This window comes from Capricornis sumatraensis, chromosome 2 (assembly GCF_032405125.1).
Source record: "Capricornis sumatraensis isolate serow.1 chromosome 2, serow.2, whole genome shotgun sequence".
Lineage (NCBI taxonomy): Eukaryota > Metazoa > Chordata > Mammalia > Artiodactyla > Bovidae > Capricornis > Capricornis sumatraensis.
This window is the reverse complement of record NC_091070.1, coordinates 167,666,360-167,692,515: the sequence shown is the minus strand read 5'-3', so window position 1 is coordinate 167,692,515 and position 26,156 is coordinate 167,666,360. Positions and strand designations below refer to the sequence as shown.

The 26,156-nt window shown below is 37.9% G+C and overlaps 1 protein-coding gene across 1 annotated transcript in view; it reads left to right on the top strand.

Annotated features, from left to right (window-relative positions):
- AK5 (adenylate kinase 5) overlaps positions 1-26,156 on the top strand; it is a 266,778-nt gene that overhangs the window by 38,321 nt on the left and 202,301 nt on the right. Inside the window, exon 6 of the mRNA XM_068965869.1 lies at positions 16,256-16,447. Within this exon, the coding sequence (XP_068821970.1) occupies positions 16,256-16,447 (192 nt within the window). The remainder of the gene's footprint in view (positions 1-16,255; positions 16,448-26,156) is intronic.

The window sequence follows — 26,156 nt, the reverse complement described above, 5'->3', positions numbered from 1 at the left end:
GACTCCTGATTTCACATGTAGTGCCGGTCATTTCCCTGGGTAATCTCTCCACGTGACCATGGCTACCAAGCCATCAACTTCTAAAATAAACCTTGAGTTCTTCACATTCTGTTACATCAGAGGAATATAGAGCTGGAGGCCAGATTATGAGCAACACTATTAACACAAAATGCAACTATTATACTTCTAGTGCTTGGTAGTGCTAAACAACATTTGACTAAGTGAATGAGTGAGTGATAGAAGAAGAATTTGATTTCATCAGCAGGGTTTCTCATGGATCCATTTTTGCTTACCAAACATAGATGCGAATATAATAACTTTTCATTGTTTCCTCCCCCTGCACAATTTCTCCAAGTAAAGCAGAGCCCTGAAAATTCTGGGGAACGAAGACAGCCCTTTCAGTCATGTAGTGGTTACAACTCCAGGCCCTGTTCTTTGCCTCTGTCGTACCCTGCCCTGGCTTCCATTTTGGAACTGTATTCCAAATAGCAGAATTTCATTGTATTGAACTAATACTTTATGTGGTTGCTCCCACATTTCACTGGGAGATCCCTGTGGCCAGGGACCATGTCTTGCCCACTTTGCATCTCTTTCATCCAGTATGGTAGCTGGCTTATAGTAGATGCTCAATAAATGTTGAAGTGAACATCTATAAATGTGTTTCCAAGTTGTGCTAGAACTCTGCTTATAAGATTTTTCAAAAAAAAGAAATGAATGAAAGAAGAGCAATCTAGTTTAACCACTTGTAGGCACATATTTAAATAGTTAATAAACACAGGTTGAATGACTAGAAAAATGAAGAAATCATCCCTGGTGGTTCTCATACTTAGGATGTTCAAGAAAATCTTAAAAACAAGATCTTCTAAAGATATGTTCTCAAATTCTGACTAGAGTCAGAGTCTTACTTAATGCCTCAAATGTTGTCTGTGGATTTGAGTTTAAGTATTTTTCATCATTATCAATATGAATGAGAAGAGTTACTCTAAGATAAACTAAGCAGAGATAATCTAATATCTAAGGAATAAAGAGCAAACTCATCACCCCCCCAATAGTCTTTTCTGAATTTCCTAGGAGGCAGCCTTTGTATTTAAATAAATGCTAAGCAATCAACATAGATAAGTATGAAAGAACTATAATCAGCATGCATCTTCTTTTGAAGTGTTAGATTCTTTCAAGTCACACAAATCAAGATAACTTACACCTGAGAAGAAGATACCAATTTGTTTTTCTTTTGACTGACACCAAAGTTTAAGGGAAAAAAAATTATTTCCATTTAAACTCCAAATGGAAATCTTCAATAAAGGCATTCTGTGGTGAATTTTTAGCCTATTCTCCACTCTGTAAGTCTGGACATGGAGTATTAATGGAAGTATCACATAATTTCTTATCTACTTTATATTCCCATATCAGTTAGCATTTAATATACTCTTGAATTTCATTTTCCTCCAAGAAATGCTTTTAAGAGATTTGAAAATGTGCTTTTTGCCTTAATTTCTAAATCACTTTTCTAAGACTTCTTTTGAATGGATGCATCCACGCGTGCTCAGTCATGTCCAATTCTTTGCAACCCCACGGACTGTAGCCCACCAGGGTCCTCTGTCCGTGGGGTTGTCCAGGCAAGAATACTGGAGTGGGTTGCCATTTCCTTCTCCACAGAATCTTCCTGACCCAGGAATCAAACCTGCATCTCCTGAACTGGCCTGCGAATTCTTTACCACTGAGCCACCTGGGAAGCCCCTAAATGGATGCAGCATTTCTCAGAGGATAAAATCCAGTTGTTTAAAATAAGTAGGTCAGGGAGAAACTGCACTGTCATTACTTTATAAAATAAACATATTTTCTCTCATTTGCTGCAACCAAAAATATATCCTATATTTAGCTCCAGCTATTTTTTTTTTAACTGATTGCTTTGCAGTAAACCAAATAGTGATTTGGACCACATGATCTTTTAAGAATCCTTCCCTACCTTCTTCTCTTCCATGAATTTAGAATGTAGTGGATAATACAAATTAGATTTGTGCCCACATACCAATGACAAGATCTCAGGGGTAGTTATTCATGTTGTCAGTATCATGGATTTAAATGTTAAATGTTTGTAAAGAGGTGAGGCATAGAAAGGGGCTGGTTTGTTGTTTTTTAGTCCTAAGTCATGTCTGAACCCTATGGACTCCCCCACCAGACTCCTCTGTACATGGGATTTTCCAGGCAGGAATACTGGAGTAGGATGCTATTTCCTTCTCCAGGGGATCTTTCTGACCCAGGGATCAAACCTGCATCTCTTATGCCTCCTGCACTGGCAGGCAGATTCTTTACCACTGAGCCACCAGGGAAGCCCAAGTATTGGTTTAGAAGCTGGCTAAGTGAGCATTAGTCATACACTGAGACCCTCCACTTCTTCATGGTCATCTCTACGGTGACTTGCTTGGCTGGGTCTGGCAACATCATCCAACATCATCTTACAAGTGTTTGACTGCTTCTTAATAGATACTGGTTCCTGTGGCCTTATCAGTCCTGCGTCACGTGCACGAGTGATGAAGAATGCATCAACCGACCACTATGAACCAGGCAGGCATAGCTCATCCCACAGAAACAGCTGATACATTTCTGCCTTCTGTCCACTCTACCATTTGCCTTCACTCCACTCTCCCCTCCAATGTCAGAAAGTTTTTATTCAGGGCTGTTTGCCTAATACTGGCACTAATACTGGCCCTCTTATTTCCTAAATGATCATTAAAATCAAGCACATCTATAAAGACAATATTAAGAATAACCATCATGTTTTACATTATATTTTATTTGACTGCTGTTCATAAGGGGCACCTCATGGTAGACAGTCCAGGTCTATTAGCTCTTGCAGATGATCTGCTTTCCTCCAGTCTCTCGCTATCCAACCCGCGCCCTGCACTACCTACCATTGGCATTCATTCTAAGGCACAAAACAAAATGTATTGCTCCCATGTTTATAAGATAAAACCCCAACTGCTTAGCGTGGAAGGCAATGCCAGTCCATATAGTCTTGGTCTAACTTTCCAGAACTTCAGTTTCTGGCTACTGATAGTATCTTGCTACTGCTGCTGCTGCTAAGTCGCTTCAGCCGTGTCCAACTCTGTGCGACCCCATAGACGGCAGCCCACCAGGCTCCGCCGTCCCTGGGATTCTCCAGGCAAGAACACTGGAGTGGGTTGCCATTTCCTTCTCCAATGCATGAAAGTGAAAAGTCAAAGTGAAGTCACTGAATCATGTCCAACTCTCAGCAACCCCATGGACTGCAGCCTACCAGGCTCCTCTGTCCATGGGATTTTCCAGGCAAGGGTACTGGAATGGGGTGCCATTGCCTTCTCTGATAGTATCTTAATAAATATTAAATGAATGAATAAACAAATGAATGAAGTAGATGCCTACATAATCAAATTAATGCTGGGGAAAAGACATCTTGGAAAACACAGCATTATAAGTTTACATTCATTTGCATATTGTCAGCCTGGTATATATTAAATAAAACCTTAAATTTTTCCTCTTCATTAAATTCCCACATCTTGAAAGCTTAATGTACCCCAATTTCTTTTATAGAAATGAAGATTTGCACTGTAAAAATCAAACCACAGAAATGTACGTTTCTTAAACTAACGACATCTCTTTGAAACCAATAATGATATACACTGTTCAGCAGGAAGATTTGGCATATGCCAAATTATGAAAGAACTGAGTAACCTAGGTAACTATTTAACTAAAACAGTGGAAGTAATATGCATTTGGACTATAAGAAATCACCACAGGGCCATGGAAATGGATAGACTACAGATCTTCAGTGAGAAATGCCCGAACTATAAAAATAAGGTTTCACATACTACCTTTCTCCCAAAGTGAAACAAAACAATTAGTTTCTTTTGTTCTTGGACTAATCATATTGATCCATTTTGGATTTTTATTGTTGTTGTTATTTTCTTTTAAAGACCCTGCAATTTCATTGAGTTACTGTTTCTATCACTCATGTCTATAGTACAAGGTCTTTTTTAATAGAAGGCAGAAGTTAAAATGTAGTTTTATTGGCCTGTCTCCAGAGTTTCTGATTCAGTACAATGGAGTAAAACTCATAAATCTGCATTTCTAACAAGTTTCCAGGGATACCCATGCAAGAGCAGCTAATGTAACATGACTGTAGGGTTTTCGTCACATTGTTATCAGAGTTTGCCTCAGTGAAACAGATTTCATTTAATTCCTGTAATTTTGCGTAATTGTAATAGTAATGGAAGTCTGGAACAGCATTTGTCTTAGGAAAAAAAAGCCCTAGGGAGAATATGTTAGCCAACATTCAGTATTGTAAAAATAGCCATATGAAAGTGGCCCTCTTCTTTATTCCCATATTTTTTAAAACATTGTGCTAGTCACATTGTATTATAATTATTGTTTCATCTCAACTAGTAAACTATGAGCTCCTTAAGATCAAAGAAACTGTCTTATTCTTCTTCCAAATCAAAGCCTGTACAATACTCTGTGCTGATCATTGGAAATATGAGAGATTAAAATGATATTTGGGGAACAAGCAAGCCTATCCTTGGTTTACTAGTCCTCCGCTATAATCCTTAAATCAAACAAGTGCAGGACAGCAACTGACAGCCAAAATAAAAAGATAAATAATTTTGCTGTGAAACTTTGTCTTTAAACCTGGTGGAGCCCAAGAGTACCATCTGAACCACAGGAAGAATTCCTTTCACCTAGGCTATCAGCAGCTCAGAGCCTAGGACCGAAGCAGGTCAGAACACCTTCTCCAACCCTAACCCCACCCACTGAGTCTCAAATTGCCACACTTTAGTCACAGAAATGTTGATCCAGAGAACACCATTGGAGAAGAAGACAGGAAGTAGAACCAGGAAGCTGTAAATTGTGCCAATGCTTAGAGATGCCCAATGCAAGTCTCCTGGAAACTAAAGCCAGCCAATCTCACTAGCTGCACTAGAAAGAAGCAAGTTCAAAAAGAAAGATGAGCAGCAGAGAGAAAGAGAAATGATTATTACTTCTCAATGTCTTGGAAATAAAAGAGAGGATTCTATGTGAGAGAAACCATGTTCCTACCTGAATGAAAAGTCTTGCTCTGATCAACCTTAGCCACACCTTTCTCCTCAAAAGTGAAAAAAATGTGGATGAGGAAGAACAGAAGAGTTTTGAACTTCCTCTCCTTAGAGATTCACATTATCCTACTCTTCATCCTTTTCTACAGTATAAACCCAATGGTCTTAATAGCCCAAGTCGTGGAGTTTATAACCAAGCTGGTGCAGAGGCCATGAATGTTAATTAGGAAAAGAGACTAGACTAAGAAAACAGATGACTGAACTTCATGCTTGCCAGGGTGCCAGTTCATCATTCCTATGTCTGGAGTCTTCCACTTATATACATCAAACTTAATATGGAGAGATTCCCCATCAAGAAATTAATTGCTTCCCCTATCCTGGAAAAAAAAAATTGCTTACCTGTTTAAATCATCCCCTCTCTAAGAGGATGATGCCTGAAAGCTTCTCATCTCATTATCTGCAAAATTCATGTAGAATTTGGATTTTGCATTCCTCTTAGGTCTATATGCCAGCTATTCTTCATGAATTTCTGAAAGACTACCCTTTCCTCCCCTTCTTTCTCTAGTTAATCCTTTCTTATCTTCAGATTTCAGCTCAACTGTCAGTTCCTTATAGGAACCTTCCATAATCTCCATGGTAAGATTGATCTCCCTATTATGTCTTCTTATAGTAAGAGCTACTTACTACGGTTTCAGATTTATACTTATCTGTGCAATCCTTGATTAAAATTTGTCTCCTCCAACTGGCCATAAGCTCAGCCATAATGTTTTGTGGTCATTGTTAGTCCTTGGTGTGTAGAATAGAATCTGGCACATAGTAGGTACATAAGTTATGAGTATGCTGTTAGGTGAATTATCCAAACTTGCTCCAGCTGTTATATATTCTTGCAAACATTTGATACCATTGGTCTTCTTAATTTTAACTGTTCTGATAGATACGTATTTCAGTTGGCATTCCCTGGATTATTAATGATATTGACACCTTTTCAATTTGTTGGTCATTTGGATATCCTGTTTTGTAAAAATGCCTGATCATGTCTCTTGACCATTTTTCTATTGTTTTTGTTTTCTCTTATTGATTTGTAAGATTTTTTTCATATTTTCAAAACAAGCCCTTTGTTGATTATATGTGTTGCAAATATCTTCTTCCACTATGTAACTGACATTTCCATTCTCTAATTTCATTCTCTTTAATTTTATAAAAATAAAATAAAACTTTTAAATTTTAAAGCCATCCAATTTTAGGCCCAATTTAAGAAATCCTTATATTCCCTAAGATCTAGAAGCTATTTTCTTATACATTACCTTCTAAATATTTATCATTTTACTTTTCACATTTACATCTGAAAATCCATTTGGCATTGGTTTTTGCATATCCAGTAATGTTGGGAGTCAAGAGTCATTGTTTTCCATGAGGATGTCTAATTGACCAAGTACCATTTATTGAAAAAACTGTGCTTTCCTCACTGTACATCAGAACCACCTTTGTTATAAATCATATGCCCATATATTTGGGCAATGGATCTGATTGTGAGTTCTCTCTGTTCCAGTGGTTTAGTGGTCTTCCTTAAAACCAACACCACACTATCTTAATTACTGTAGATTTGTAATAAGTCACACTGACAACAAGTTCTATCACTTTTCTTCTTTTCTTCAAGATTGTCTTGAAGATTGCCTTGGCTATTCTGGCTCTCTGAATTTCCAAATAAATTTCAGAGTTAAGTTTTCAATTCCCACAAACATACACATCCTGCTGGAATTTAGAGATTACATTAAACCTATGGATCAATTTGGGAAGAATTGACATATTTTATGTAACTCTGCTTAATTTATGAATATGGCATATAGCTCATTATATTTAAATCTTTAATTTCAGCCAAGGTCTGTTTGGTATTCTTCATTATATTCTTTTCCCCTAGATAATTAAATGATTTTTTAAAATTATTTAACTAGTACTTTATTATTGGAAGGACTGATGCTGAGGCTGAAACTCCAATACTTTGGCCACCTCATGCAAAGAGATGACTCATTGGAAAAGATTCTGATGCTGGGAGGAATTGGGGGCAGGAGGAGAAGGGGACGACAGAGGGCGAGATGCACATGGACTCAATGCACATGAGTTTGGGTGAACTCTGGAAGTTGGTGATGGACAGGGAGGCCTGGCATGCTGCAATTCATGGGGTCGCAGAGTCAGACATGACTGAGCGACTGAACTGAACTGAACTGAGTACTTTATTTTATTTTACAATTATTTGTTCCTAATATATAGGAATAAAATTGATTTTTGTATGCTCTTCTAGGTAGAGACCATGCTGAATTTGCATATTCTTATGACTTTTAAATTATTTTGGATTTTTTACAAATCCAATCATATTATTCAAATAACTATTATATTTCTTTCTTCCCAATCTTGTTGGGGGTGTTTTTCATGTCTTAATTTACTGTCTAAAATCTCCATTACAATGTTGACTAGAAATAATGATAATGGCCATCTTTGTTTCATCTCAGAGGGAAAGTGTCAGCATTTCCCAGTTAAGTATGATGCCTGCTATAAATATTATGTATTTATTCTTTATCATACTAAGCATGTTTTCCTAAATTCCCAGTTTAATAAACGTATTTCTCATGAAGGAATATTAAGTTTTACCATGTGCTTTTTCGTATTTATTTAAGATAATCATATGATTTTTTCTTATTTATTCTGTTGGTTTGGTAGATGACAGTGCTTGATTTTTTAAAAATAACCACATTTTGCATTCAGGGAATAAACTCAGGTAGGTTATGGTGTATATAATCCTTTTCGCAAATAAATAGATTCATTTGCTAATATTTCACTTAGAATTTTTACATGTGATCATGAGTGAGATTGACCAATAAATTTTGTTTCTTTCAATGTCCTTGTAAGGCTTTGGATTCAGAGACTATGCAGGACTAATAAAATGAATTGTGAAGTATTCCCTTCTTTATATTTAGTAGCAGAGTTTCTGTTAGATTGATATCTGGCACAATTCACTGGTGAAGCCATCTGAATTCAGAGTTTTCTTTGGTAGAGTTTTGAACTATAGATTTAATATCTTCCGCAAGTAAAGAACCATTCTGATTTTCTGGTTCTTGTTTTTTGGTTGGTTTTTTTTTTGGTTTGGGAGAGTTGTGTTTTTCTAGAAATCAGTCCATTTCATAAATATTTTCTAATTTGCTTTCATGAAGTTTTTTCTTAATATCCTCTTTTATCATCTTAATCTCTGTAGAATATTTAGGGATGCCTTACTATTTATTCTCAATATTTATTTATGCCTTTTCTTTACCTAGATTAGTTTCATCAAGTCCTAACCACTGAACCACCAGGGAATTCCCTCATCATGATTTTGATTTCCAATTCCCAGATGGTTAGTGATTTTGAACACCTTTACTTATACCTGGTGGTGATTTGTCCTCTAAAGAGAAATATCTGCTCAAATTTTTTGCCCTTTATTTTGTAGAAAATGGATTGTTAGGCATTTTATTAATTTAAATTTTTTTAACTAAATTAACTTTGATTAATTAAAAATTAAATTTTATAATTTGAATTTTTATTGAGGAATAATTGTATTAAATTGCAATTATATTTGTTTCAAGTGTGCACTGGATGATTCCACACTTGTATATGTTGCAAAATGATCACCACAATAAGTCTAAGTCTAGTTAATGTCCATCACCATTCATAGTTACAAAAATTTTTTCTCATGATGAGAACTTTCAAGATCCACTTTCCTAGTGCATATTTTCAATTGATATTTTCAATTTTTTTCCTTTGCTCATTTTTAAATTGGATTTGATATATTTGTGTGGTTTTACCACCTTTCTACTGGTTATTGCCATGGTATTTTTTCCATCCCTTTACTTTTAGCGTTTCTATATCTTTGTATTTAAGGTGTACTGCTGTATTAAGCACCTCTGATGCTCTCTTATATTCTCTCAGCCCACTTTTTACTTGGCCTTTGCTACTGTGCACCCCTGCGATGCTGCCCAGGACAGCGATTCACTGACTTCCTGCCCTGAGACATACACAGTGTAAAGTATGCAGGAGACAACGTGGCCAGGGGATACTTTTGACCAAGAGGAGACAGGATCTGATAAATAAAGTCTCCTCTCTTGTGTGCCCCTAGAAGGGCCAGCAGCAGCACAGAGTCCTAGTCTCCGGGCGCAGTGACTAACCCAGCCCTGCACCTTTGCACTGGCTTATCTCCTCTGAATTCTCCCCAGCCATCCTGCTGCTTTCCTGTCTATGGCTGCTTTGATGCTGCAAGACCTCATGACCGGACTTACCTGGTGGTCAGTGGCTAACACTGCACGCTGCCAATGGAGGGAGCCTGGGTTAGATCCCTGGTCAGGGAATTAGATCCCACACACCAAGAGTTTACACGCGGCAACTAAAATTCCTGCATGCTGCAACTAAGACCCTGCATAGCCAAATAAGTAAATAAATATTTATTAAAAAGTCGCGTGACCTAAAAACCTAAAATATTTACTCTCTGGCACTTTACAAAAAAAGTTTGCTGATTCCTGTTCTATCGATTTACGACATTATTAACATATTCATATTTTCATAGAAATCAGTACTTTTACCACTTTCTGAACCAAGATCTTAGAACACGTGAACTTAATTTACCTGCCTCATGACTAATCTCTATTTTTAAGCATCACAAAATATTTTTAGTATATTTTATATGGTCAATGTTCATTTAAATTCACCCCTAGATTTACCATCTCATTACTCTTCATTTGTTCCCTGGGCCAGCTTTCTGTCTTGGATCATTTTCTTCTACCTGAAGAATATTCTTTAATATTTCCATTAGAGTAGAATTTCTGATGCAAATTCTCTCAGTTTTGGTTTGTTTGAAAACATCTATATTTACTCTTAGTTTTTGAAAGATATTTTGACTGAATATTGAAACTTAGATGGCAGATTTTTTTATTTGACCTTTAAAAATGTCATGTCATTGCTTTCTGCCTTTCATTGTTTCTTTGGCAAATTTAGCTGTCTCGTTGTGCCTCTGAAGGTAATCTGTCATTTCTCCCTTCTGGATGCTTTAAAGATCTTTTTTTCTGGCTAGCCTTTCGGCAGGTTTACTATGATGTGCTTAGATCTGAGTTTTCTGTTTAGTTTTCTCCTTGGTTTTTATGTTACTTCCTGAGTCTGGGAAAATTCCGTTGCTATTTTATTTTCAAACACTGCTTCTTCATTTTCTCTCTTCTTCCAAAACTTTCTATCCTTGGTCTCATATGTCTCTTTTGCTCTTTCCTGTGCTTTCCTACCTCTCTCCCTGCCTTGTTTCACTCTCAATATTTTCTCATGCCCTTTTAGTTCACTAATTCTCTTTTCAGTGCCTAATTGGCTATTAAACACATTTAGCATAATGAGAATTTGGGATGATTCTAAGTGGAATTGAGTCCTGTGAGGGCTGGTTCATACATACTCTGATGGTGCAGCCCTACAGGATTCCAACCAGAAGCCTAAACTGGGGGCAGCAGTAGTAGTTTCTATGGCTCCTCCATGGAAGAGCCCTATATTCCAGTTTTTGTCCCCCCAGCCCAGAAATTATCTCCATGTTCAGTCTAGTCAAGCCTCTGTGGTAGTGGTGTATAGTCAATAAATGCTTAATGATTGAAAGAAATTATTTCCTTTACATTTTACTATTAGACAGAATTAAAGTAATTTTAGCCCCATATTAGAAAAAATTTCCCAGTTATTAGTATCTCCCTGTAATGAAGGGGGTTGACCTCATAAGTAGTGAGGCATCACAAGAAATGCTCACAAAGAACATTCAAGTTTAAATGTTCAAGTTTAAAGATGTCTTGTCAAGAAACTGTAGAGATGATTGTAGGTTTGGCATTAATTTGGGCTGGATAACCTCCAAAATTTTCCCATCTCTTAGTTTCTGTGATTCCAGTTTTTGTTCCAACTGTGATCTTCTCTCTTGTGAGGGATTGTTTTTTGTTTTTCATATTTTTCTTGTTGGTTTCTCAATGTGATCTGAACTGTAGGGTCTCTAGGTCTTCTCACAGGTCTTCATAAACAATAGAGCATTTCTGTAAAGCAATTATCCTTCAATAAAAAAATAAAGCAGTCAAAAGCACTGACAGTTAAGAACAAGGCTTACTAAAGTAAGCTCATTTTGCAATCTGACACAGTGAATAACACATCTTTGCTAATCAAAGGTGGCCATAGGTTCTTTTTAACAGAGTAATTATTCAGATAAAGAACTTTGAGATAATGAATAGAGGAAGATTGACTTGTCAACATAATTAAAAAGACAAAGAGCAGAGATTGATTTAGTTAATCCAATGGAAGAAATAGTTCCATTCATTGATCAAAAATCTTAGATATAAAAAATATCAAATTCACAGGAATAATTTTTTAAATGGGCAAGATCATTATATAGAAAGCTACAAAGCTCTACATTAAAAAGTACTGGGAGAAATTAAAGAAACAACATGAAGATATTCTACTCATTTTCTGTAAACTTATGGCTATTTTTTAAAGTCTATTAATGTAAGTAAAGAGTCTGCCTGCAATGCAGGAGACCTGGGTTCTATTTCTGGGTTGGAAAGATTCCCTTGAGAAGGAAATGGCAACCCACTCCAGTATTCTTGCCTGGAAAATCCCATGGATGGAGGAACCTGGCGGGCTACAGTCCACGGGGTTGCAAAATGTCGGACACAACTAAACAACTGACACTCCACTCCAATATAAATAAATAAAATACAGTTTTACTAAAGTGTAAAAAGTCTTTATAAATTTCAAGAGTCAATACTAAAAGACAAAATATAGTGATGACTACATGTTTAAGTCTCTCCATAACCTCATTATGATCTGAGCAAACTCCTGGAGATAGTGAAGGACATGGAAGCCTGGCCATGAGGTCTCAGAGAGTCAGACAAGGCTTAACGAGTGAACAGCAGTAACAGCAATAACCTCTTTGTGTTATGTAGGGAAAAGCACATACTTTTCAGTCTGAAACAAAACATAAAGATATTAAAATAAAGCATTCAATTTGTTATGAAAGAAGTATTATCTGCATTCAACACTGAGCTAGTAGTTGAAGCTTATTCCATATTTTAATATATACAATGACCAAACCAAGAACAATATAATATCATTTTAAGTTATTCGTCAAAAATTATCTTCTCTCTTATGTAAGTTATTCAAAGTAAATTTAAAGGATACCATATGAGGTGTTGGGCAAGACTGAATGTTACCAAAGATTTTATTAAATTTGTATTTTGCAATTTAATATTTGATAAGATAAAAGTTTTAATTTAATATAATCTCTTTACCACATACCATACAAAAATTACAAAGTGATTTTCTATATTGCTAACACTTCTCAAAAGCTACTTAAATGTGTTTTTGAAAACAAAATTCTGTAAAGCAATTATCCGTCAATAAAAAATAAATTTTTTTTAATGGGACATACTAAACTACCAAGATAAGATAGATTTCCCCTTTATTTACAGTTGAGAAAACTGAAGTTTAGAGACATTGAACCATTTGTCCAAGGACAAACAACTAATAGCAGATTCTTATGAAAACTACCGCACAATTGCACTCATCTCGCACCCTAGCAAAGTAATGCTCAAAATTCTCCAAGCCAAGCTTCAACAGTACGTGAAACGTGAGCTTCCAGATGTTCAAGCTGGATTTAGAAAAGGCAGAGGAACCAGAGATCAAATTGCCAACATCCATTGGATCATCAAAAAAACAAGAGAGTTCCAGAAAAACATCTACTTCTGCTTTATTGACTACACCAAAGCTTTTGACTGTGTGGGTCACCACAAACTCTGGAAAATACTTAAAGAGATGGGAATACCAGAGCACCTGACCTGCCTCCTGAGAAATCTGTATGCAGGTCAAGAAGCAACAGTTAGAACTGGACATGGAACAACAGACTGGTTCCAAATAGGAAAAGGAGTACGTCAAGGCTGTATACTGCTTATTTAACTTATATGCAGAGTACATCAGAGAAAGCAATAGCACCCTACTCCAGTACTCTTGCCTGGAAAATCCCATGGATGGAGGAGCCTAGTGGGCTACAGTCCGTGGGGTCGCTAAGACTCGGACACGACTAAGCAACTTCACTTTGACTTTTCACTTTCATGCATTGGAGAAGGAAATGGCAACCCACTCCAGTGTTCTTGCCTGGAGAACCCCAGGGATGGAGGAGCCTGGTGGGCTGCCATCTATGGGGTCGCACAGAGTCAGACACGACTGAAGCGACTTAGCAGCAGCAGCAGCAGAGTACATCATATGAAATGCTGGGCTGGATGAAGCACAAGCTCATCAAGATTGCTGAGAGAAATACCAATAATGTCAGATACACAGATGACACCACCTTTATGGCAGAAAACAAAGAACTAAAGAGCCTCTTGATGAAAGTGAAAGCGGAGAGTGAAAAAGTTGGCTTAAAACTCAACTAAGATCATGGCATCTGGTCCCATCACTTAATGGCAAATAGATGGAGAAACAATGGAAACAGTGAGAGAATTTATTTTGGGGAGGCTCCAAAGTCACTGCAGATAGTGACTGAAGCCATGAAATTAAAAGACACTTGCAAAAAAAAAAATAAATAAAAGACACTTGCTCCTTGGAAGAGAAGCTATGACCAATCTAGAAAGCATATTAAAAATTAGAGACATTACTTTGCCAACAATGGTCCATCTAGTCAAAGCTATGGTTTTTCCAGTAGTCACGTATGGATGTGAGAGCTGGACTATAAAGAAAACTGAGCGCCAAAGATTTGATACTTTTAAACTTTGATGTTGGAGGAGACTCTTGAGAGACCCCTGGACTGCAAGGAAATCAATCCAGTCCTTCCTAAAGGAAATCAGTCCTGAATATTCACTGGAAGGACTAATTCTGAAGCTGAAACTCCAATACTTTGGCCACTTGATGCAAAGAACCGACTCATTGGGAAAGACTCCAATGCTGGGAAAGATTAAAGACAGAAGTAGAAGGGGACAATAGAGAATGAAATGGTTGGATGCCATCACCAACTCAATGGACATGAGTTTGAGTAAGCTCTGGGAGTTGGTGACGGACAGGGAAGCTTGGCATGTTGCAGTCCATGGGGTCGCAGAGTCAGACACGACTGAGCGACTGAACTGAACTGAACTGAACTGATGAAATCAGGACAATCTGATTCTAAAATTCATTCTCATAATCACTTATGCCAGTGTGTGCCTGTGCTTACACAGTGGCAGTGGGAATTAGAGGAAGAGATAATATGAATTAAGAAACATGAATCATGTTTCAAGACAAAAATCCACCATCCATGGTGAGGGCTTCCTGAGACTGAAGTTTTGATAAGGGTTAGAAATTATATTAAGATTTCTAGCTGAGGATTCAAAAAGATATAGGCTCCCCAGTGTTCATAGCAGCATTATTTACAATTATCAAGGTATGGGAGTAACCTAAGTGTCCATCAACAGGTAAATGGATGAAGAAGATGTGAAGATGTGGGGTGTGTGTGTGTGTGTGTGTGCTGGGGCGGGGAGGTGTATACATTTCATTGTATATACACATACACAATGGAATGCTACTCAGCCATGAAAAAGAATGAAATTTTGTCACTTGTAGCAACATGGATGGATTTGGAGCACATTGTGTTAAATAAAATAAGTCAGAGAAAGCCAACTACTGTATGATATCACTTTTAGGTGGAATCTAAAAAGTAGAACAAACTAGGGCATAAAACAAAAAAGAAGCAGACTCACAGATATAGAGAACAAACTAGTGGTTACTAGTGGGTGGGGGCAATATAAGAGAAGTTATTTTTAAAAGGAGCTATTATGGAATTATATGAAATCGTGTTTGTGAAATTTTGAAAACTGTATAGCACTATAGAATTTAAAGAATCTTTCATTCAAATTCTAAAAATTTAAAAGACAAGACTTCTAATTGAAAGATTCAGGCAAGTAGTGTTACTATCATAAAAATAAAAGAATAAACAAATACATATATAAGCAAGAAGGGAATTTCATTTAGGTAAAAAGTTGTCAGAACTGATTTGGCCTTGCTGAGTAACATTAAAACTTTCAGGTAGAGCTATCATATAAGCATTTGATAATATAAGACATAAGTGCTGTTGAAAGCTGGTGCTGAAAATGTAGATTTGGAATCCATCAACAAAGGATAAGTGGTTGAAACGAAAACAGCAGAAAGGAGCTGAGAGAATGAAAACTTGGAGAGGGAAAGCAAACCAAACATAATCTAAGCCTCAGAAACATCATTATTTGTGAGCATTGTATTTTTAAGGGAAACAATTTGAGCAAGGGGGAAAAAACAACAAAGTAAAAAGTTAAAGGAGAACCAGAACAACATAGAATCCTGAAAACCAAGAGATAGTAAATATGGCTAAAATTTGCTGTACACCTACCATGGATCAAGTTTGTGCTGTTTTTTTCACACAATATCTTATTTAATCTTTATAAGAACTCAGGGAAGAAGTTCATATATCTCTTTTGACAGATGAAGACACAGAGGCTTAGCTAAGATAAGCCATATGCCCAGAGCTCAGCTGGTAAATCCTAGGGCAAAAACTCTAATTCAGGTTTCCTGGATTCCAGCATTCATTATGTAACCAGTGGTCTCCAGAGTACATAGGCAAACCAGTGTAATGTGGGAAGAAAATGCTAATATTACCATTATCATATCTTATCCTTTAAAAATTACATTTTTGTGTGTATTTTACAGCATGCATACTATATTAGGGCAGCATGAGGCTTCCCTGGTGGCTCAGCAGTAAAGAATCTGCCCTCAGTACAAGAGATGCAGATGTGGGTTCGATCCCTGGGTCAGGAAGATCCCCTAGAGGAGGAAATGGCAACCCACTCCAGTACTCTTGCTGAGAAAATCCCATAGACAGAGCAGCCTGGCAGGCTAAAGTCTGTCAGGTCGCCAAGAATCAGACACCACTGAATGCCTGACGCAAGCACATGAGCACATGTGTATCATACACTCATGCATAATTAATAAATTAATAAGTACATATTTATTGGGATACATGATCAAATAATTTATTAGCATGAAGATACAGAAAAAAAAAATTGGAGATCATTTCTTTAAAGCACTATGCAAAACTGCCTCTGCCCACACTCACACCGGTTGGTATGTTGAATGCCTATCTGCTTGTTTGACCCTCTCCATAGATCTGTACTCCTGACTTGGTGGTCTTCCTGGCTTGCGCCAATCAGAGACTCAAAGAAAGATTACTGAAGCGTGCAGAGCAACAAGGGCGACCTGATGACAATCTGAAAGCTACCCAAAGGAGACTAATGAACTTCAAGCAGAACGCTGCTCCATTGGTTAAATACTTCCAGGAAAAGGGGCTCATCATGACAGTAAGTTAAATATACTTTACTTGTCCATTTCAAGAACAGTCTTTCAGATTTCTAATTATCCTATGTCCTCATTTAGAAATCCTTTATCTTAAAAAAAATGCTCTTCTTAGGTGGAGATTCAATGGAAAAAAAATTGGCAATCTTGACCTGATTTGCCTTTATTAAGGCATAACAATAAAAATGCTTTCACTTTAATTGATCATTACCAAAAAAAAAAAAAAAAAGATCAATTTCAACCTTGGCTAGAATTCTATGGCCCCCAAATTTTAAAGTATTTTAAAATTATTTTTTTATCATTTTAAGCAATGTTTGCCCCGTTTCTCAACTCTTCAATCTTTGAAAACCTAATAAAACTGATCAACTTAAAAACAGAACTTATATGTTAAACTTAAATTGTAAGTTAAACTTTATCATAGTGTGCCACATAAAGAAATAAGATTCTGATGGCCCCCTAAAAAAGCATTTGACTTGTCATAAAGAAGTGATATTGTCTCAAAACCGAAGGCATTGATCTTTCTGCTCCATTGATACAATGCAAATATTAATTTTTTCATAGTTTGCTTTGTGATTAATGATAAAGAATGTGCCAAAAAAGGATGAAGCTGAACCACTAGTTTGTGCAGTTATTAGAATACAGGGAAGTGGAGGTGAAAGCTCAGCTAAATGTATGATCCCCGCAACATCAGAGATTCGAGTATGGAATAGAGGAGACAGAGGAGCATTGGCCAGCTGAGGCGTTTTGCAAAAGACACTAAAACCAGTGCAGCTCCAGGGTTCTCCACGGAGGAAGCAGACCTCGGCAGCACCCTCTCCTCAGCCCTTAGTTCTTTTCCATGGGACCAAAGATTTTTGACTGCTGGAGCTACAAGCCCCTGTGAAGAATCTGATGAAAGGGACACACTCTCAATACAATAAAATGCACATAAGATGTTTTTCATAAATTTTAGGTAAATCTACTGACGCTCATCCACAGAGCTCCTATGACCTAACAATTATTGTGCAAAATAAATCTCTTCATTAGCCTAAAATGCCCCCAGATTGAAAGAGACAGTCATGACATTTAATAATAATCCCTTTGCAGTCTTTTTAGCACTATAAGAAATATTTTTTAGAATTTGCCCTTTGAGTCAAAGTTGTCATGTCAGAGAATTGTAAATCTGATCTGAAAATTGTTCACAATGCCAGAGTTCATTTTATGGTTTAAGAGAGACTTTGAGTGATATGAAAGAATCAAGAAAATCAGAGTGGCTGTTTCTCTGGCTCTTTTGTAGTGAGGTTGTTGCTTGCTTCTCCTGCAAATTACCAATGCTGACTTCTGCGCTGTGTCATAAAAATAGAAATTTACCCTGTAGACCAAACCCCAACAACAAGCTGCAGAGCCAGAGTTTTAATTGATATTTGCAAGGCTTAAAGGTATTACCGGAATGTCTCTGATTACTCCCTGCTTGTCACGTTCGTCATCACAGAGGAGATTTCCCAAATGAATGCAGAGTGGGGATTGCTAATTTACTAATATTTTGCATGGAGGTGAAATGCCATTGCCTCTAATTGAGGGAGTCAATAACAATGTGGATGACAGCCTGTAACCTCCCTGCTAAACCCGGATAAGCTTTCAGATAAACGCCTCTAATTACTGGGAGAAGACTTGCATTGGAAAGTCACCTTTTGAAAATTGGTGAACACAAACACAGGCCAAGCTCTGGGAAACGCAACAGAAAATTTTACTTTGGCAGAGGAGCGAGTGCTGCATCCTGATGCCTGCGTCCCCCTTCAGAACCCGGACACAGTTCGCTTTTGGAATTAAAATGTACATTTCTGCTTTTAAAGATAAGTTAGATAATGTAAATGGTCATCCTGATTAATCAAATGCATATTAAGATTTTAATAAAAATCTGGGAGGTAATAGATAAAATCCAAATATTTCCTTTTCTCTATAGTCTGTCTTTCCTTTACTTCTACGTACCCCTCCTAATTGATTCATTTATTTATTCAGTAAATATTTATTGAGAATCAGTAGGTGCCAGACTCTCTGTTAGGTGCCAGTGGTGCAAAGCTAAATAGGCAAAAGTTAAGGAACTTTATTTTATTTTCTGACATATTTCAAACTCCTAGTACTATGCCTCTCTGGTACATAGTATGTTGTCAGCAGATGAACAGAGCTTGCAAGTCTATGGGGAATCAGATATTAAACAATGAGGTTTTAAAATTATTTATCTATGTATTAATTTTTATTTATTTTTGGCTGCCCTGGGTCTTCATTTCTGAGCAGGCTTTTCTCTGGTTGTGGCGAGCAGGGGTTACTCTCTAATAGTGGTGCACACGTTTCTCATTGCGATGGCTTCTTTTGTTGTAGAGCACGGGTCCAGGTGCGAGGTCTCTATAGATGTGGCTTAGTTGTTCTGAGTCATGTGGGATCTTCCCAGACCAGGGATTGAACCTATGTTCAATCTCTGATTTTAACCACTGGACCACCAGGGAAGTCCCGCAGTGGTTTATTAAGTGTGATGACTGTTGCATGGGAGAATGTACAGAATGCCCTCACGTATGTCATGGACTACAGAAATTCCCTGTAGTGAGTAGAACAAACTCTCCCCATCCATGAGTAGGATTCATCAATGATCTTGTGTGAGCTTTGTAAAGACCACAGAGGCCACGTACCTCTCAGTACAGGTGAGAAACTTTATCTTGGTGCCTCTGTTCCTTAGGGTTTTAGAGTCTGAAACCCTTCACTCGAAATCTCAGCTCCACTGCCATCTAATAAATTCATGGCGCTTCAGGACTCGGTCTCTGTGTCTAACTTAGAGATGCTGTTGTCTGACACATAATGCTGTAGGGGTGAAATGAGAGAATGCATGTAGCAGTGGTTCCGATGTGCCCGGTCCAGATTCCTGCTGTGTCACCTGCCACCTGTGCGACCTCATGAACGTTATTTATCTTCTCTGTGACTCAGTTGCCTGATGCATGCAGTGGTTATAATCGTCATTATACCCACCTCTGTAATTGTGAGGGATAAATGGGTATCAAGTACTTAGAACAGTACCAGAAATGTTGCAAGTGAAATAGAAGTGATTGAAATTACTTTGTAATTTTCACATTTCCTCTTTTTTCTTCCTTTCACCTCTAATGCCCATTTTTCAAAACTTCAGTTACTTACTACTAACAAACTCATGTTCTTGGAGGGTACTCTGTTGCCTATTCTCCCATAGATAGATTACTGAATAGTGAAAGTGAATGTCGCTCAGTCGTGTCTGACTCTTTTTGACCCCATGGACGATACAGTCCATGGAATTCTCCAGGAATACTGGAGTGGGTAGCCTTTCCCTTCTCCAGGGATCTTCCCAACCCAGGGATCAAATCCAGGTCTCCTGCATTGCAGGCAGATTCTTTACCAGCTGAGCCACAAGGGAAGTGCAGATAGATTACTGAAAAAATCCAAAGTGAAAAATTTAGATTTAAAACTTTTCACCAAATTCTTTTTTCTTTAAAACTGTCTGTTGTGTGCATGCTAAGTTACTTCAGTCATATCCAACTCTTTGCGACCCTATGGATTGTAGCCCGCCAGGTTCCTTTGTCCATGGGATTTTCCAGGCAAGAATACTGGAGTGGGTTGCCATGCCTTCCTCCAGAGGAGCTTCCTGACTCAAAAAGAATCAAGCCCATGTCTCCCGTAGTTCCTGCACTGCAGGCAGATTCTTTACTGCTGAGCCGCCAGGGAAGCCCAAAACTGTCTGTTAACCAGTTACAAAATTGTCCTAGTGTTTTCTTTGACTTCTTTATCATCCATGTAATCAAGCTGTATGATGGCTGTGTATGAATATGGTAGTTAAATTATAACAGATGTCAACCCATTCTTTTTCCTTTTTCACTACAACATTAACTGTGTTGGTTGGCAGATTTGACTAAAGAACAAATCCAGCCTGACTGAGGAGAAAACCTAATCGAAAGAGGCAGGAAAGCAATTGCCTGAATAATGTATCTTGCTGACAGTTCCCATCACATGGACTGCTTCATTTTTATTCTTTTATATAACTTGTCTTATACAGTTATCTGTGCAGGTATGAATTCAGTTCAGTTCAGCCACTCAGTCATGTCAGACTCTTTGCGACCTGATGAATCGCAGCACGCCAGGCCTCCCTGTCCATCACCATCTCCTGGAGTTCACTCAAACTCATGTCCATCGAGTCGGTGATGCCATCCAGCCATCTCATCCTCTGTCGTGCCCTTTTCTTCCTGCCCCCAATCCCTCCCAGCATCAGGGTCTTTTCCAATGAGTCAACTCTTCACATCAGGTGGCCAAAGTACTGGAGTTTCAGCTTTAGTATCATTCCTTCTAAAGAACACCCAGGGCTGATCTCCTTTAGGATGGACTGGTTGGCTCTCCTTGCAGTCCAAGGGACTCTCAAGAGTCTTCTCCAACACCACAGTTCAAAAGCATCAATTCTTCGGCACTCAGCTTTCCTCACAGTCCAACTCTCGCATCCATACATGACCACTGGAAAAACCATAGCCTTGACTAGACGGACCTTTGTTGGCAAAGTAACGTCTCTGCTTTTCAATATGCTATCTAGGCTGGTCATAACTTTCCTTCCAAGGAGTAAGTGTCTTTTAATTTCATGGCTGCAGTCACCATCTGCAGTGACTGTAGAGCCCAAAAAAGTTAAGTCTGACACTGTTTCCCCATCTATTTCCCATGAAGTGATGGGACCAGATGCCATGATCTTCATTTTCTGAATGTTGAGCTTTAAGCCAACTTTTTCACTCTCCTCTTTCACTTTCATCAAGAGGCTTTTTAATTAAATGATAGCAAATCACAGGGCTAATATGTTAGGGACTTCATAGCACCTTTTCAGACAAGCATGTGTTATTTTTTAACTTACAATAGGTTGTATGTAATAGCTCATCATGTCTTTTACAGGTTTTTTCTCCTAATTAAAGATTAGGATGCTGCAAGATCCCAAAGTTTGTCAGAAGTTCTTCTTCAAAGCTGTCTCATGACATTTTGGAGCACTTAGATTGTGGCCCACCAGGTTCCTCTGTTCATGGGATTTTCCAGGCAAGAATACTGGAACAGGTTGCCATTCCCTACTCCAGTGTGTATTCCTGACTCAGGGATCAAATCCGTGTCTTTTCTGTCTTCTGCATTGGCAGGCGGATTCTTACTACTAGGACACCTAGGAAGCCCTAGTGCAGCTGTATGAAAGCTTTAGTAATATGTCTGTTTAGTGATAATTTTTTATCTTAGTTTTATTTAAAAAGCTTAAAAAACTAGCCCTTGTTTTAGTCATCTTCATAAGTTAGAACCCATTTGAAAGATTTGGAAGCTTAATGAACTCTAAATACCTGAGTTGTTGTTTGTTTGTTTGTTTGTTTGTTTGTTTTAGAAAAGGGTCTTTTAAAATGCTTGCAAGTTAATAGGGTTAGATATAATGCTTATGTTATTTGTTTCCAAAATGCATGTATCACTGGATATTCCACTCAGCTGGAACATCATTCAACTTGTCAGGGAAATGGTTGCACACTTGTGTGCATTGACACTTGTGTGCACTGAACAAATGCTACCTAATATGGGTGACCATGAGTGAAAGTCCGAATTTAGTTTTAGTCTGTTAAGTAAGCTGATGGCTTTTTCTCTTCTGGACTTTTTTATAGTAGGAAGCAAGAGAAACATAACTTAAAAATGAGAAGTAAGCTATAGTCATAGGATGTATGAAAAGGCCTACTAACTAACACTCTGATTAACTGACTGGATCTCTTCAGGCAGGAAAGGCATAGCGCAAAAGATGTTAGAATAGGTTTATTTTTTGTTCACCAACATCAGTTTTCCTAGGGAAGCAGACAAGGGACTAATTATAAACTATCTTAGGATATAACAAGGTCACATAGGCCAATGATTCCATAATTTTAGTACTTAATAGATCAGAAAAAAATTAATGGACTAAGATAAAGTTTTTTTTTTTTAATGACTTTATTATTTTAGGACACTTTTAGTGTTAGTGCCTCAGTCATGACCCTATGGACTGTAGCCAGCCAGGCTCTTCTGTCCATGGAATTCTCTAGGCAAGAGTATTGGAATGGGTTGCCATTTCCTTCTTTGAGGGATCTTCTTAACCCAGGAATTGAACCTGTATTTCTCACACTGCAGATTCTTTACCATCTGAACCACCCGGGAAGCACAAGAACCCTTTTTGGTCAACAGCAAAATTGAGAGGAGGTTACGGGGACTTCCTGTATACTCCTTAAGCCAACACTTGCACAGTCTCCCCAGTTATTAATATCCCTCACTAGAGTGTTGCATTTGTTATAATTAAGGAACCTACATTGATGCATCCTAATCACTCAAAGCTCATATTTTACCTTAAAGTTCGCACTTGGTGTTATACATTCTATAGTATTGGACAAATGTATAGTGCCACCTGGACTTCCGTGGTAGCTCAGCTGGTAAAGAATCTGCCTGCAATGTAGGAGACCCCAGTTTGATTCCTGGGTCAGGAAGATCCGTTGGAGAAGAGATAGGCTACTGTCTCCAGTATTCTTGGGCTTCCCTAGTGGCTCAGCCGGTAAAGAATGCACCTGCAATGCAGGAGACCTGGATTCCATCCCTGGGTTGAGAAGATCCCCTGGAGAAGGGAAGTGTTACCCACTCCAGTATTCTGGCCTGGAGAATTTCATGGACTGTGTATATAGTCCATGGGGGTCGCAAAGAGTAGGACACGACTGAGTGACTTTCATTTTCATAGTGCCATGTATCCATCATTACAATATCTTACGGAGGATTTTCACTGCCCTTAACTATCTCTGTGCTCTATTTATTCAACCCTCAACCATCTCCATCCTCCTAACCTAGCTCCTGGCAACTACTGATCTTTTTACTATTTCTAAAGTTTTACCTTTTCCAGAAGGTCATGAAGTTGAATGTCATGTAGTATGTAGCCTTTTCAGATTGGTTTCTTTCACTTAATATGCATTTTAGTTTCCTCCATGTCGTGTCCAGGCTTGATAGCTCATTTCTTTTGAGCATATCTATTGTCTGACTATACCACAGTTTATCTGTTCATTCATCTGCACTTGGTTACTTCCAAATTTCAGCATTTATTTATTTTTTTTAAAAAAGCTGCTATACGTATCCATGTACCAGTATTTGTGTGGACATAAGTTTTCAGTTCATTTTTATAGCTATCAGGGAGCATGACTGCTGGTAAGAGTATGTGTAGTTTTGTAAGAAACCACCAAAGTGTCTCCCAAACTGGCTGCACCATTTTGCATTCTCACCTGAGAACTCTCTCTGAGACGAGAGTTTTTATTGCTCCACATCCTCACCAGCATTTCAGTGTTGTCAGTGTTCCAGGTTTTGGCCATTTTACTAGGTCTGTAGTAGTATCTTGTTGTTTCAATTTGTATTTCCCAAATTGACTTTTTAAAAAAATTTTTCTAAGCGAGGGCATTAGAAAAGGGGAAAAAAATCTATTACTATCATTGTTTGAAAGGGATATTTTTTAGCACAAAAAAATTTAGTAATGACAAAACTTATAAAGTCACTAAAATGGATCTGTTTGGCTATAAGAAAAATTCCCAACATTTGTCTTATTTTTCTCATTTTGTTGTAGATTAGGGAACACTTCATCATAAACTGGCATCAGTGCTGGGGAACCCCTGGTTTAGAGAGCACATCCTTGTCAACATCACACTATTAGTGATTCACCAGACATTGTCCCTAAACCCCCAGAGAACCCCTTTGGCACTACATTTGCTTAATTTACACCATATGACTTCCTTCAAATTTTACCACTGAAACTATGTAATTCCATCTCACCAGGCACTCCTAGCCAGAGGGAAAATAAACAGGAATAGTCAAGTTAATTTAGACAGAACTGCTGAATAATTATTTATTAATTAACTTCAATTTTCATAGGAATCAATGCTAACATTTAAAATATAAATACACTTATCTCTAGACTTAGTGCACAGACATTGGTTAATTATCACCATCTCCATTAGCATCACTGCACGGGGTAGTAAGAAATCCGAGCAGCAAAAACCCTCAGCAGATTCAGCAACCCACCTATACATAAGAAAGGCAGTGGAAATACCCAATACCCGTTTATTCAAACAAATCCATTGTCCTAAAATTACTAGGAGGAAAATTCTGTGATTGCATCCCAATGCATGACGTTGATAAATTTGTACTATGTAACATAGTGAAGCTACATTTCCTTTACATACCATCACTGCTTATATGCTGTCTAAACCTTCATTATGTAACCAAAGCCCTCACTGATTCCTCTTTGGTGGATTTAGTAAGACAGAAAAGAGTCAGGGAGGATTTTTCAAAGGTTGATAAATAGGAAAGGCTACTGAGGTTTTCTGTAAGATGCTTGGGTAATGATGGTGTATGTACCCAGATATACGGCCCTCTGAATTGTTTTAAATTCAAAATATTTTTAAATCAAGTAGACAGTACCTTGTGACATGAAACCTGATACTGATATACCTTCAATGTGAAGTACCCCTAAGAAACGTGAGAAATATCCATTTTTGACTTGACTTAAGAGCAGCTTATAAGGAATCACTCTCTCTGGGCAACTGGCACTTATCAAATTGTAGGAAAAGTAACATGGCCTACGTTAGGAAGGTACCATCTCTGTGGGTTAGTTGCTGCTGCTACTGCTGCTAAGTCGCATCAGTCATGTCCGACTCTGTGCGACCCCATAGACGGCAGCCCACCAGGCTCCCCCGTCCCTGGGATGCTCCAGGCAAGAACACTGGAGTGGGTTGCCATGTTCTTCTCCAATGCATGAAAGTGAAAAGTGAAAGTGAAGTTGCTCATTCGTGTCCGAGTCTTAGCGGCCCCATGGACTGCAGCCCACCAGGCTCCTCCATCCATTGGATTTTCCAGGCTGTGGGTTAGTTAGTGGGACCAATTTAATTTACCTGTTAACACAGATCTTTGTAACCCTGGCTTTAAAACATCCAGAACTAAATTCACTAAATGAATCTGATTACTTTCATAACTTTCATTATTGTGGGCTCTAAAAACTAAAATACAATTATGATACCATTTCATTCTCAGATTTTTTGTATAGAAAGGAAGATTAAAGCAATGAGAGAGAGCTATTTCCCCACAAAGTAGTAAAGTAACATCCACATTTCTGGGGCAAATTATGCTGATTCCTAAACAGCAACAAAACAAAATGGAGAACAGGCAGATACCGTATTTATATCTAATTCTGTCGTTCTGTCTCAGTAACAAGCAAGCATCCTAACAAAACTTTTCCACACCCAAAGCTCACTCAGTATCAGACCTATTCACAGTCCACTGGCAGAGAGCAAACCAAATGACTCAAAGAATGTAGTTCCTTTCAAAGTGAGAAATTGATGCTGATTAAATGGTGAACCTATTGTCAGGGGCTGATGAGAAGAGCTCTCACACCCACAAATGTGATACTGTCACGGTGATGTTTCATACAGATGTCTGCAGGAAAAATGAGGAGGAACTTAAAGGAACATGGCGCCTGCCACAAAAGGATACAAGATATTTTTCTGCTGATTTTATTATTACAAATACTCATGAAATAGAGTCCAAAAAGCTCTACATATGACTTTTTAATCACCTTAAGGATAAACTAGGGTTTTCACATGATAACCATGAAATAAGTAGTGTGGATAAAATCAAGACAATATTCAAGCAAATACATTTGGAAAATTCACATTA